The 15,145-nt window shown below is 47.3% G+C and overlaps 1 protein-coding gene and 1 long non-coding RNA gene across 2 annotated transcripts in view; one reads left to right on the top strand and one right to left on the bottom strand.

Annotated features, from left to right (window-relative positions):
- The window catches only part of si:ch73-212j7.1 (centrosomal protein of 170 kDa protein B), a 27,261-nt gene extending 13,168 nt beyond the window's left edge, over positions 1–14,093 (bottom strand). The window contains exons 1-14 of the mRNA XM_031315209.2: positions 13,945–14,093; positions 12,992–13,081; positions 12,801–12,879; positions 12,467–12,525; positions 12,258–12,351; positions 11,707–11,808; positions 10,716–11,195; positions 8,497–9,090; positions 8,065–8,294; positions 6,078–6,434; positions 4,996–5,154; positions 4,052–4,169; positions 3,040–3,233; positions 1–1,186 (exon numbers count right to left, since the gene is read on the bottom strand). The exon at positions 1–1,186 is cut by the window's left edge and continues 390 nt beyond it. Of these exons, the coding sequence (XP_031171069.1) occupies positions 1–1,186; positions 3,040–3,233; positions 4,052–4,169; positions 4,996–5,154; positions 6,078–6,434; positions 8,065–8,294; positions 8,497–9,090; positions 10,716–11,195; positions 11,707–11,808; positions 12,258–12,351; positions 12,467–12,525; positions 12,801–12,879; positions 12,992–13,081; positions 13,945–14,049 (3,847 nt within the window). The 5' untranslated portion in view covers positions 14,050–14,093. The remainder of the gene's footprint in view (positions 1,187–3,039; positions 3,234–4,051; positions 4,170–4,995; positions 5,155–6,077; positions 6,435–8,064; positions 8,295–8,496; positions 9,091–10,715; positions 11,196–11,706; positions 11,809–12,257; positions 12,352–12,466; positions 12,526–12,800; positions 12,880–12,991; positions 13,082–13,944) is intronic.
- LOC116061213 overlaps positions 1–14,826 on the top strand; it is a 15,429-nt gene extending 603 nt beyond the window's left edge. The window contains exons 2-3 of the long non-coding RNA XR_004107675.2: positions 14,109–14,112; positions 14,815–14,826. This is a non-coding gene — a long non-coding RNA (uncharacterized LOC116061213). The remainder of the gene's footprint in view (positions 1–14,108; positions 14,113–14,814) is intronic.
- The last annotated feature ends 319 nt before the right edge of the window (positions 14,827–15,145 follow it).

Raw genomic sequence — 15,145 nt, 5'->3', positions numbered from 1 at the left:
TGTTGGAACGCGTCAGAACCTGCTGAGTCGGCGTCTTTGCCGTCTTTCCATTGTCTTCTTTCTGAAGAGGGGCGATGAGTTTCTTGCTACGGTTAGACGGACGGGACACTTCGTGGTCAGATGATGCCGTTTCGTTCCAGTGTGGAGCGGAGCCCTCTGACAGATCCAGAGACCCTCGGTTCCCCGTGCTGCGCCGAGTCTGCAAGCGCTTTGCCGCCTCCGCCTTGCTGGACGTTTCTGTAGTCGTCTGGTTTCGGCGTTTCTCAGAAAGCCGTTCGCGTGCAGAGAGTTGCCGTCCCTTCTCCGGGATGGACGGGCTGGAAGAGGACTTCTCCTTCTGCAGGCCGCTAATGGCAGGGCGCTTCTTAGAAACAGAACTCACTGGAGCGTTTTTACTGCTCACCTGGCTGACCGTGCTCGCCGTGTCCACGTCGGACTCCCCTGAAAGAGAGTCGTCCATGTGGGTGGAGGAACCACCTTTCTTTGAGCTGCGCCCAGAGCCGGACGATGGGAATGCAGAGTCCAGCGAGGACAGAGTTCCCTCGGCGTCCTGCAGGAAGGACTGCGTGTCTGGGACGTCCCGTCTCTGCAGGGAGGACTGTGTGTCTGGGACGTCCCGTCTCTGCAGAGAGGACTGTGTGTCTGGGATGTCCCGTCTCTGCTCCATGTCTCTGAGGGACGGCTGGCTGGAAATGTGGGGAAGCTTCTTCATCTGGACGGTGTCGCTGGGACGGTCTTTGGTGAAGCTTTCCTGCCGCACGATGGGAGACACACAGCCGTCTCTAGCCGGGACAGAGTCCCCGTCCTGCTGCCGCAGGTTTGGAGCAGAGCTGTTGGGTTTGACGCCTGTCCTCCGGGGTTCGTGTCCACTCAGGTGTCGGATCAGGACGGTGGTAGCGGGGGGTTTTGTCCTCTCAGACGGTACCGGGCTCCGGGCAGGTTGGTCAGGTTTGCCTGGACCGTCTTCAGAACCGATGTAGAAGCAAGTGGATTTGGAAGATTTGGAGGATGGAGACAGTTTTTCTGGACCTTTGGACTGAGGCCCGGCGGCCCCCGGAGACAAAGACCTGATCCCGGTTAGATTCTTCTTTGTTTTCTCCAGAACAGAACCGTCGTCTGAGCGGCTGGCGTCGCTCAGGCTGTCCGGGTCCACGTCATCCTGGACCGCCAGGCGCTGGGCTCCGTCCTGCGGGCCGAAAAAACAGCGGCAAAACGTTAGAAAAGAAGCATCAAAAAGGTCGGAAAAAACATCCAAACTTACGGGCAAAAAAAGGTTATTTAAAGCGTAACTCTCGCCAAAATGCAACCTAGGGTCTTTTTGTGAATGGACCCGAGTCAAACTTTCATTTAAAAGCATATTTAGGACGGAAGCGCCACTTTTAAGGTGTACCGTTTTCTCGTTTTTGGGTCAAATGGCCTTTTGAATGGGAGTGCTAGGGACACTTTGATGCTAGCCTCAAAATAGCTATTTTTAAACCACTAAGAAAGCTGGACACAACATGAGACTTTGCTCCAAGTATCACCAGGGGCTCTACACCTTAACTCCACCGGTGACCAAGATATACTATAACCAGGGGCTCTACACCTTAACTCCACCGGTGACCAAGATATACTATAACCAGGAGCTCTACACCTTAACTCCACCGGTGACCAAGATATACTATAACCAGGAGCTCTACACCTTAACTCCACCGGTGACCAAGATATACTATAACCAGGAGCTCTACACCTTAACTCCACCGGTCACCAAGATATACTATAACCAGGAGCTCTACACCTTAACTCCACCGGTCACCAAGATATACTATAACCAGGAGCTCTACACCTTAACTCCACCGGTCACCAAGATATACTATAACCAGGAGCTCTACACCTTAACTCCACCGGTGACCACGGGATATCCTAAATCTGTGGCTACTTGTTTTGACTGCTGAGGTGGTAGCGGCCGGAAACAACAAGAGCTACGGTGAGTTGTTAAAACCTTTTTTAGTAAACTCTGGGTACACAACCAATGTTGTCAATGCTTTCATTAAGGTGTAGAGCTCCTGGTGATACTTGGAGCAAAGTCTCATGTTGTGTCGAGCCTTCTTAGTGGTTTAAAAATAGATATTTTGAGGCTAGCATCAAAGTGTCCCTAACACTCTCATTCAAAAGGCCATTTGACCGAAAAACGAAAATATGGTACATCTTAAAAGTGGCGTTTCCGTCCTAAATATGTTTTTAAACGAACGTTTGACTCGGGTACATTCACAAAAAGACCCTAGGTTGCATTTTGGCGAGAGTTACGCTTTAATTAGCAGGTTTGTTCTTTAAAGGCGCTGACACACCGAGCAGATAATCGTCCGTCTGACTGTCTGGCGAGGTCGGTGACTCGAGTCTGTTCGGTGTGTTCCGTGCCGTCGTCTGTCTGAGGGGCCGTCAGCCTTGATTTGGGCCGATTTGAGTTGTTGAATCGGCCAGTGGGCAGTCTGACTCAATGAGCCATCTGATTGGTGGAGAGCTAACCAGGAAACGGGGAGTGGGATGAGCGTGACTAGAGTCTCTCAAAATCTGATGAAAATCTTCTAAACTGACCTTTGTTGATCTGAAATGAAGACAGATTCAGCAACTGCACGGCCTATTTCTCTCTTAAAATGTTTTCAGAAACACATTTCAGTGAACAATTTTCGTAAAATACGAGATCGTATTCTGAACAAGCCGCCATTATGGTCTGGCTTTGAAATTCGAGAGAAGCGAGACCCACATCACGCGTTCGTCCAATCAGCTGCTGGTTTTCATTTTTGGGCGACAATCCAGATTAGCGCCGCCTGCTGTTATGAAGACGTATTACGTCTCGTGTCTTCGGTGTGTTCTGAGGAACTTTTTGGACCAAATCGGGGAGACTGATCAGTCACACTGGCTTTACTGCCGACGGTCGGCCGTCTGGTCGGTGTGTCAGGGCCTTAGGACCTTAGCTAATGTTAAAAAGTAAATGCAGTTATACAAAGAAAGGGTGATTATGCAAATCAAACTATTGTGTTATAGGTTCTTGCAGCCTACCTGTGGGTGGGGGGAGGCGCGGACTCGGTCCAGATGTTCCCGGCCGCGGGACGGTTCCTGGCGGATCAGGATGCTCGGCGGAACAGGGTCCAGTTTCTCAGGGGGAACCTGGGGCAGCAGCCTCCTGGTTCTGGACTCCGGCTCCGAGTTATCGTAGCTGAAGTTTCCCATCGAACGGTTCATGAAGCGCAAATCTACAAAAACTATTCAAGTTAGCAAAATGTTCCTTATAAATGTCATTTATTCATTTGTATTTTACTTTCCAAAATTGATGCTTTAAAGGTGCAGTAGGTAAGACTTCTAAAACTACCTTTCTGTCATATCTGCTGAAACTGACCCTATGTTCCAGTAGAACTACAGGAAGCAGGTCATTAAAATAAATCCAGCTCCTCTGGCTCCACCTACAGCCTGGAGTGCTTCCTGTTCAGATGCACCAATCAGGGCCAGGGGGGGTGTCTAACTGTTCAGATGCACCAATCAGGGCCAGGGGGGGTGTCTAACTGCGTGTCAATCACAGACCATTTGGGGCTTTAGCAGAAAGGGGGGAGGGACTGAGAAGTTGTTGATGTTCACATTCTTTGGCTAAGTCCTGGATCTTCACAATCCTACCTACAGCACCTTTAAGTAGAGCTGCGAAGATGAATGGATTAGTTATCAACTATTAAATTAATTTTACAAATGTAACTATTTGGCTAATCCAATAATCCAACCAATAAGCTTGAGTCATTTCTTTATGCTAAAACAGGTAAACTAGTGTGATGTCAGCTTGTTAAATATGAATATGTTCTAGTTTCTTCTCTCCTCTGGGACAGGAAACTCAAGATCTTTGAGTTGTGGACAAAACAAGACCTTTGAGGACGTCATCTTGGGCTTTTTGGGGAACACTGATCCACATTTTAGAGACAGAACTACTCATCCATTCATCCATCATGAAGATAATCAGTTGCAGAGCTATTTAAACACATCATGTTTATATAATTTTCTGATAAAGTGAACAGACAGAACAGAGCACCTTCCAGACATTCCCCGTGCGGCGGAGTGGATCCCGGTTTGGCGTAGCCGTCGGCCAGACTGGCCCAACACGAAACCCATTTAGGTCCTTCGAGTCCGGCTGCATGAGCCGGCGGAACCTGGGGAACCAAGCAGCGTGATGAACGACCAATCAGACGGTAGAAACGTTGGACAAACAAGACCTGACAGAGCTAATATGTAACAGGAGAAACTGTGGGAACACTGGTCTGCATGCACACGGATCAGAACATGCTACAGAGCTGATCTTCAGGTTCTGACCACAGACTGGGAAATAACGGACGTAGCATTTGGGGGTGTAATGATTTTTGGCGAGAGCTGGAGAGGATGACGCGACCAAGCCAGCATCGTTTATGGCTTTCGTTTTTTGAAGATTTATTCGCTTTTTTTTAGAGCGGTAGAAACGATTAAAGTGATTAAAACGTTGAAAACAGCAATAAAAACATTGAAAAATAAACCGACAAAAAGTTTGCAAAAAAACGTCAGAAAAAGCAAGAAAAAGTTGGAAGAATGTCGGCAACAATGTCGGCAAAAACAACACAAAAAACGACAAAAAAAAGAATGCAGCTTTAAGGAGATTCAGCGCCGGCTTAACAGCTTTATCTATTAGCTATATTTATTTTGATTGATGATTATTTATTTTTTCACCTTTTTTGACGTTTTTGCCCTACTGCAGCCTCTCAAAAATGAAAAAGTAAGGTGCTAAGCTGAACACTAAAGAGTTCACTTTCAGATTTTTACAGTCTGTGGGTCTGGGTCTGTTTTCAGGGTCTGGGTGTTTTTTTCGGGGTCCGGGTGTGTTTTTGGGAGGTTTTACAGTCTGTGGGTCTGGGTGTGTTTTTGGGAGGTTTACAGTCTGTGGGTCTGGGTGTGTTTTCGGGAGGTTTTACAGTCTGTGGGTCTGGGTGTGTTTTCGGGAGGTTTTACCTGTATGGGGCCAGTTGGGATAAAGCCATGCAACGGGTCCACAGTGCTAGCATCGCTAGGCAGGTTAGCTTGCTCAGACTCCGTGCCATCATTTATTACAGGTCTATACACGCCGGTGTTCACACCACTGTACTCCGGAGAGTCCAGGACACCAAACACCTGTCAGAGCACAACATGCATGAGGAGGGGGAGGGGGGTCGTCACGGCAACAGGAAACAGGAAGGAGCAACAAGGAAGAGCTTTCATGCATATCTAAAGAAATATGAAAACACACTTGGGAACAACAATCTCTGAAACAGGACAAATGTCCTGCGGGGAATTACTGGAATTGTTGGGTCTTTGTAAATTATAGAGTGTGGTCTAGACCAGGGGTCTTTAAAGTTTTTTAAGCCAAGGACCCCTTAACTGAAAGAGAGACGGGGCAGAGACCCCTACTACATATTGTATAAAATTAAGTTGCATATTAAACTAGACCTACAATGCGGCCTAAAGCCTTTATACATAGCCTTTTAGTGCATAAAATACTAACCTATTAAAATAATAATTGTTGGCATGATTTTATAAATAATCTTACATACAGTAAATGTGGCACAGTGAATTATTTGGGATGAACTGTATCTATGGATGGCTACATTAGTGACAGCGTTACCTATAGGCCAGTAAGCCTATCATCAGTGGGGATTTATAGTTGCTAAAAATATGGTGGATTCATGTAAAGACTTTTTCATTTTTGAAAAAACTTTCAAAAACTATCAATAATTTGGAGGCCCCCCTGCAGTGACTCTGAGGACCCCCTAGGGGGTCCCGGACCCTTTGTTGAAGATCACTGGTCTAGACCTCCTCTATCTGTAAAGTGTCCCGAGATAACTCCTGTTAGGATTTGATACTATAAATAAAATTGAATTGAATTTAATTAAAATATTCCGAGTTTTTTCTTGCAAAATATTCTGACTATTTCACAAAATGTTCTGTGTCAAGAAATTCTGAATGTCAGAGGGAATATTCCTGCTGAAATAAAGGTTTAAATAAATCAAATATTTAGGGTATAAAGGGGTTTGACTCTAACATCAGTGGGCGTGTACCTGATCAATCATGTTGCGAGCCTCCTCCACCTCTCGGTCCTGTGTCTCCGTCTCGATGGTGTAAGTCCCGGCATCACTCAGGCTGTCATCTTCCTCGCCCCTCATCATCACTCCCAGGGGCGAAGCTTTGGGATCCCCGGCCCGGACACCCAGGGGCGAAGCTTTGGGGTCTCCGGCCCGGACGCCCAGGGGCGAAGCTTTGGGGTCTCCTGCCCGGATAGCCAGGGGCGAAGCTTTGGGGTCTCCCGCCCGGACGGCCAGGGGCGAAGCTTTGGGGTCTCCCGCCCGGACGGCCAGGGGCAGCGTAGGGGAGTGGACCGGAGAGGTGTGGACAGTAGAGTTGGTGGGGGTCGAGGACTTTGAATAGAATAAAATAGAATAGATATTTATTGCCATTTGCACAGGTACAGGTACAGGAACGTACAGGTGCATTGGAGTTTTTGTGCGTTGTCTTACGGGCCGGCTACATCCGCTTACGTTACACGTTCAATGTCGCCGAAGCGTTAGAGTTAGTTTTGCAAAAAATATAAGAAACTAGGGATGCACCGAATCCAGATTTTTGGGGTTCTGAATACCGAATCAACTGGTTGAGATCCTGCTGAATCCTCGTCCCATCCTCAGTCCATTAACACAGTAAACTCATTAATGAAGTAAACAGTGACTGTCCTTCCGTTGCCGTACCTGAAGTTGCTGCATTTTGGCTGCTGTCTGTAGATTCCTTCATCACAACTCGTATTCTTCCAGATGTTTCATACCAGATGTTGTAACAGCGGTGATGTTGTGTATAGTTTAGGGTCCTCGCCACCACCAGACTAATCAGCATTGTAAATTGAACATGTAGCTGGACTTGAATGGCCTTCTTTTGACTGAAAGTACTGCCAAACTACACTTTTTCTGCTACAGAGTTCCATTTTCACTTTCTCACAGCCTACTGCATTGAACGCTCCACCTACGTAAACACCTTGCCGTAATCAACGGCGGCGTCATTACATCGACCAGCATAGCGCGGGGAGTGCAAGCGTATGGTTCAGCAGAAACCCAACCCCGTCAAAAAGCCCAATATTCAGCCGAATCAGAAGCCCAATCCTGGATTCGGTGCATCCCTAATAAGAAATACAATAGAAAATACAATGAAAATATAAAGCTATATATGTAAAGTAAAAGAACAGTATAAAGACAAAACAGCTGTAAGATAACTAAAGTACATGTTAGTGACAGACCGATTTTATCGGCCGGCCGATAGTTTTTTCCCAGCATTATTAACAGACCGGCGTCCACAGGCAGCTCTGTGTTGCTGGAGACGGTGGTCTGCAGTTCACATGCAGACCATGCACTGCCCCTCCCCCACTAGCAGAGTGCTGGTGCTGGAAGCATGGCAGGCTTGCTGGTGCTGGAAGCCTGGCAGGCTTTCAGCACCATGGCAGTCTTAAATTACAAATCAAGCACTTTATTCAATGGCTACTTTTCAGGTTTATTGTTTTCTTAAATTATTTAAATGTGTTGACAAAGGACATTTTGTGATGACCTGATTATATCTGTCTTATAATATGTCAGCAAGCAATGCATCATCAAGGCTGTGTTGTAGATGTTGATGAAAGCCTGTTACCCTTGCACAGTTAACCATATGCAGGGCACCCATCCATATGATGCACATTGCACACATAATTTGGGTGATATGAATGTAAGATGATTGCAGAAGTGACACTGATCAGTGTTTTTGATTATTATTTTTAAAGAAATGGCAGAGCAGATTTTGAAAACAAATCCAGTGTGGCAGGGTTTACATTGTTATGATGTAAATTGAGGGAGCAAAAGCAGTATCGGCTCCAAATATCGGCTCAAGAAAATCAGCAGCCCGTATCGGTCATCTGCAATAAAAATCCATATTGGTTGATCCCTAGTACATGTACTGTACATTAAAACTACCTGTGAATATATTATTGATATTATTGGTCATGAGATTTTTCGCGTTGCACTGGAAGCGTACCTTTGTGATGGCTGTGGGCTGTACGGGTGAGGAGGGGGGGGACGGGGCCGGGGGGGAGGGGATCCCTGCATGCGGAGGTGACACCATCACCGGCGGCGCAGACATCGGCGGAGGGGACATGTTGTCCCTCGTTGGGGAGCAATCGTGGCGTCCAGAATCCTTCAGGAGTTCAGCAGTGAACTCCTGAGCCAGCTTGGACTTTTTCCCGACGCTGCCGAAGGGTCTGATTCCTGCCCAAAGAATGAGAAGCATCTCTCAGAAAACACAAAAAAATAACAAAAACATAGAAAAAAGCATAAAAATTTTCGCAAAAAAAACCCCAACCAAAAACATTAAAAAAAAAACACTAAAAACGTAAAAAGGTTGCAACAGCGCTGTGCTACAGTAAATGCTAAAGAGGGAAAGTTGCTGATTTTTAGAAGATAATGTTACCGGAGGAGGAGCGAGAGGAAGAACCAGTGGAGGCAGACTCTCCGTCTGTCTTCTCCCTCTTCAGAGAGCTGGACCGCTGGGTGCCGGCGTGGCCCGGCCCCTTCAAAGGAACCGTCACCTGCTGGGTGGCGGGAGCGTGGCCGTGCACCGATGCCGGCCGCTCGCCGCCTTTCCGGCGCTCCAGCTTGGCCTTCAGGGCCGAGTATGAGTCGGCGTGGGCCGGGTTGTGCGTGAAGGACTGCGAGCGCTTCTTGCGGGGGTTGTCGTCGAAGAACTCGATGATGAAGGCCTGCTGGGTCAGGTGCTCGGGCGCGGGCGGACCCTGTTTGGGAGTCTCGGCGGGCGGGGACGATGCCTGTGGTGGACTCTGGGACAGGGGACGCTCAGGGGCCACGGGGGAGGCCGGCGCTGGTCCAGGGGGAGGGTACTGCGTCTGGCAGGCCGTAGACGGAACCGATCGGACCGTCGGCTGCGATGCCTCGGACTCTGATTGGACTGACTGCTGGGACTGCACAGAGTGCTGGGATTTACTCCGCCGTCCTTTCAGATCCGGGTCCTCCGAGTCACTCTGGGTCCCGTCGTCATGGTGATGGCCTGAACACAACAACAACAACAAACCTCTGTTTATCCGTTACCTCGGTTCACACACTTGGCATTCCTGTCCGTCTGTTTTTGCCTGTTTTATAAAGCATAAAGTATACATCTTCAAAGCTGACTTTATTCCAACTTATCACTGCTCGTTTTACACTTATGTTTGTAAATCATGGTCAATAAACCTCATTTATATCAAATTATGCCTAATTTTAAGTTAAAAAAAACAGAATTTATTAATTACTTTAGCTAATAATTAAGATCAGAGGAACGTATGTTGATGCATAATTACAGCAGTTTCGTGTATGGAACTATCCATGTTATTTTTGGGCAATTTGGTTGAAAGAAACCCATAATTTTTATACAAATCTTTGAAAACGGGTCAAATTTGACCCAAGGACCACACAAGGGTTAAACACCTTCTGACCCCTAACACTACCACTACCTCCTGACCCCTAACACTACCTCCTGACCCCTAACACTACCTCCTGACCCCTAACACTACCTCCTGACGCCTAACACTACCTCCTGACCCCTAACACTACCTCCTGACCCCTAACACTACATCCTGACCCATAACATTACCTCCTGACCCCTAACACTACCTCCTGACCCCTAACACTACCTCCTGACCCCTAACACTACCTCCTGACCCCTAACACTACCACCTGACCCCTAACACTACCTCCTGACCCCTAACACTACCACTACCTCCTGACCCCTAACACTACCTCCTGACCCTAACACTACCTCCTGACCCCTAACACTACCTCCTGACCCCTAACACTACCTCCTGACCCATAACACTACCTCCTGACCCCTAACACTACCTCCTGACCCCTAACACTACCTCCTGACGCCTAACACTACCTCCTGACCCCTAACACTACCTCCTGACCACTAACACTACATCCTGACCCATAACACTACCTCCTGACCCCTAACACTACCTCCTGACCCCTAACACTACCTCCTGACCCATAACACTACCTCCTGACCCCTAACACTACCTCCTGACCCCTAACACTACCTCCTGACGCCTAACACTACCTCCTGACCCCTAACACTACCTCCTGACCCCTAACACTACCTCCTGACCCATAACACTACATCCTGACGCCTAACACTACCTCCTGACCCCTAACACTACCTCCTGACCCCTGACATTACCTCCTGACCCCTGACATTACCTCCTGACCCCTAACACTACCTCCTAACACTACCTCCGGACCCCTAACACTACCTCCTGACACTACCTCCTGGCCCCTAACACTACCTCCTGACCCCTAACACTACCACTACCTCCTGACCCCTAACACTACCTCCTGACCCCTAACACTACCTCCTGACGCCTAACACTACGTCCTGACACTACCTACTGACCCCTAACACTACCTCCTGACCCCTGACACTACCTCCTGACGCATAACACTACCTCCTAACACTACCTCCTGACACTACCTCCTGACCCCTAACACTACCTCCTGACCCCTGACACTACCTCCTGACCCCTAACACTACCTCCTGATGCCTAACACTACCTCCTAACACTACCTCCTGACACTACCTCCTGACCCCTAACACTACCTACAGTTTGGCAATAAGGATCTGCTGGTCGAGACTCTGACCTTTGAGGTTTTTGGTGTTTATGGCGAGGTCGCTCTTGGTGCTGTAAACATCTTCGCACGTCGGTCTTCTCCGCATCATGGTCACGTCGCTGTGCACCAGCCAATCAGCCACCTTGCTCTGTGCTGACATCACGTCTGTGGGCGTGGCAGTGGGCGGTGCCTTCCTCTGGCGAGTGGAGAACTTGGTCACGTGGTCTTTAATCTTCATCTTCCCGGGCATGCAGTCGTCGAACTCGATGGTGAAGGAGGCGTGGCTCTGGACAGCGGGCGGCGTGGGCAGCGTGGGCAGAGGGGACGCTGGCGGGTCAGTGTCTTTGGTGGGGATCTCGTGAAGCTCCGCCCCTGGCGTCTTGGGGAGCTGGAAGTCTTTGGTGGGGATCTCGAAGTAGCTGGGCTCGCGGTGGTACGAAGGGAAGACGCTCTTTGGTCCCGAGTCGGACAAGAAGTCCGGATCAAGCGACGAAACGTCTTTCTGGACTTCTGACAGACACAAACATGTTATAACATTATTCTGACAGACACAAACATGTTATAACGTTATTCTGACAGACACAGACATGTTATAACAGTATTCTGACAGACACAAGCGTGTTATAACATTATTCTGACAGACACAAGCGTGTTATAACATTATTCTGACAGACACAAACATGTTATAACAGTATTCTGACAGACACAAGCGTGTTATAACATTATTCTGACAGACACAAGCGTGTTATAACATTATTCTGACAGACACAAACATGTTATAACATTATTCTGACAGACACAAACATGTTATAACATTATTCTGACAAACACAAGCGTGTTATAACATTATTCTGACAGACACAAACGTGATGATGTCATCTTGGGCTTTTTGGGGAACTCTGATCCACATTTTAGAGACAGAACTACTCATCCATTCATCCAGAACATAACCCACTCATTAACCCAGCAGGAACATAATATGTAGCTGCAGCGCTGTTTAAAACCAGAAGTGTAGTTTTACCTGCATGAGGTTCATCGCTGCTCTGAACTTTACTCCCATAATCCTCCTCTCCCCACCAAGAGGGCTGACCGTACAGAGGGGTGGGCCGAGACACTGGAGCCTCTGAAACAGAAACAGACACACACACACACACACACACACACACAGACGCGCACGCACATACAAACACACACACACACACACACACGCGCACGCACATACACGCACACAAACACATGCACACACACGCACGCACGCACAAACACACGCGCACACACACACACACACACACACGCAAACAGACACACACACACGTGTACACACACACACACACACACACACACACGTGGTTAACGTTAACGGTCCCAGTCTGGTTAGGTTTAGACTCCATAACTACTGAGTGAAGTGGATAAAAAGATGGAGGTTTGGGCTCAAATCATAATACTTCCTGATCTGCTCCCGTCAGGACTACTACGACCACTAGAGGGCGCCGCCACTACAGACCTAAATATAGGTCAGATGATGCTGGAACTAACGAGTTGGGGGGGGGGGACAGACTCATGATGACGTACCTTGTGAACTTTTGGTACTCTGAGATTTCTCGGCTCTTGCTCGGTCCTCTGAAGCCTTCAGACTGATCTGCAGCTGGCTGCTGTACTTCTCATGCTGAAACAACACACACACACACACACACACACACACACACTTATTAATGAACTGATCAGGTGATCAATAATACACACAAACACACACACACACACACACACACACACACACACACCTTCAGAGCCTCCTCCGGGACTTTGTGTTGACTTTTCTCCAAAACGTAGATGTGAGAATGTGAAGAAGAGGTTAAAGAAACACAGTGAAGTCATCAGACAGTAAGACACACACACACACAGACAGACAGACAGACAGACAGACAGACAGACAGACAGACACACACACACACACACAAGCACATATGCACAGACAGACAGACAGACAAACACACACACACACGCACACACACACAGACACAGACAGACAGACAGACAGACAGACAGACACACACACACACACACACACACACACACACACACACACACAGACTGATGATGTCGTCTGAAGGATATCGTATCCGAAGCGGATGATGTCAGACAGTTTGAGGGTGATGTAGGTCTGATCAGGAATCCTCAGGTCGTTCACAAACGTCTGCATCAAACACAAAATACATTCACTCACATGAATTACAAATATATATATATATATATATATACAGTATATAGTATATATAGTATGTGTGGGCTGTGAGTATCTGTGTCACCCCGTTGAGGCTGCCCAGGTCCTTGACTAGATGCTCGTCCGTTGTTGGGTTGTAGTTGATGACGGCGTGCTGTTTGTCCACGCTGCGAGACTGAGAGAACAGAGGAGAGACGACGGCCAACACACACATTTCATATTTCATATGATCTGACTCAAACATTCCTACAGATACCCGAGTTATTGAAGTTACAAAAAACAGTGAAACAGTGAAACAAATCCAGAGAGAAAGTAGCTCCAACTGGGACATTTCCCTTCATACTCTTCTCTAATATAGAATATAATAATAATAATATGAGTTCTCACCTACACCTGGATAGACGCACTTTGTTACGCGTACGACGCTCGCTTTCAATGCACTGAATCCAGATTTTTGGGGTTGGACTGAATACTGAATCCTCGTCCCATCCTCAGTCCATGAAGACAGTAAACTCATTAATGAAGTAAACAGTGACTGTCCTTCCTTTGCCGTACCTGAAGTTGCTGCATTCTGGCTGCTGTCTGTAGATTCCTTCATCACAACTCGTATTCTTCCAGATGTTTCATACCAGATGTTGTAACAGCGGTGATGTTGTGTATAGTTTAGGGTCCTCGCCACCACCAGACTAATCAGCATTACAGATTGAACATGTAGCTGGACTTGAATGGCCTTCTTTTGATTGAAAGTACTGCCAAACTACACAGTTCAGTTCCATTTCCACTTTCTCACAGCCTACTGCATTGAATGCTCCACCTACGTAAACACCTTCCTGTAATCAACGGCGCCGTCATTACGGCGACCAGCGTAGCGCGCGCAGTGCAAGCGTAGGGTTCGGTTCAGTGGGAAATAACTCTAAACCCAACCCCGTCAAAAAGCCCAATCAGAAGTCGGATCAGAAGCTGAATCCTGGATTCAGGGAATATATATATATATATATATATATATATATATATATACACACAGTTGAGGAGTCTCACCTGCAGCATGAGCTCGCAGTCCTCTCGGCCCACGAAGATCATCTCTTTGGGGAGGCGGTGCCGAGTCCCCGAGCTGCTCACCAGGAACCAGGAAGTCACACTCATCTTCACAGGCCTGCTGGGAAACCCCAGAGCATCTTGGGAAAGGGAGACAGACAGGGGAGAGAGGTGAAGGCCCTGACACACCGAGCCAACGGCGAGCCAACGCCACGTCTCGGTCGCCATCTGGCAGCGCACCGTCCCTGAGAAAATGAGCCTCCTTCTCTCAGTAACATTTCATAATGAGTTTATGGTCTCAGTCTCTAGTTTGAAGTCTTCTTCAACACATCATGATGATCATTTAATAAATGATGGTTCCATTTATGTTAGAATAGAGCAGTGGTTCTCAAACTGTTTTCAATAATGTACCCCTTTTTGAATTGTTTCTTTAAGCCAAGTACCCCCTGCCCAGCGCTAATCATTTTGGGTAGAAAAATAAGTCTCTATGAAGAGGAACAGTACAGCGCTGTCAGAGATAGATTCACTAAACTACAGCCTTGGACCTGGAAAACATTTAGATGCTGATGAGAAAAGAACACCCCAAATTCAATGAAAGTAGAGATCCGATCTTCTGTCGTACTTGTGAAGGGCGTTGTGTGGAATCATCTGTCCGTGTTATTTTTGGGTAATCAAAATGAGGTCATTAAAAAAAGACCCATAATTCTGATATAGACATTTAGAAAACGGGTCAAATTGGAGCCAAAGACAACACAAGAGTTAACCTTTGACCCTCTCGCTGTGTTCTCTCTTCAGCTAACGTCACTGGAACATTTTGGTCGCCTACAAATGTCCACGTCAGCGTTAGCTGCTAACTAGAGGGAAAGTCTGCAGATGTTCAGTCATACATGCAGATGTTCTGCCGTACGTACAGATGTTCTACTGTACATACAGATGTTCTACTGTACGTGCAGATGTTCTACCGTACGTGCAGATGTTCTACTGTAGATGCAGATATTCTACTGTATGTGCAGATGTTCTACTGTACATACAGATGCTCTACTGTAGATGCAGATATTCTACTGTATGTGCAGATGTTCTACTGTACATACAGATGTTCTACTGTACATACAGATGTTCTGCTCTACATGCAGATGTTCTGCCACACATACAGATGTTCTACTGTATGTGCAGATGTTATACTGTACATACAAATGTTCTACTG

Source organism: Sander lucioperca, chromosome 19 (assembly GCF_008315115.2).
Source record: "Sander lucioperca isolate FBNREF2018 chromosome 19, SLUC_FBN_1.2, whole genome shotgun sequence".
Classification (NCBI taxonomy): domain Eukaryota; kingdom Metazoa; phylum Chordata; class Actinopteri; order Perciformes; family Percidae; genus Sander; species Sander lucioperca.
This window is presented reverse-complemented; position numbering and strand designations above follow the sequence as displayed.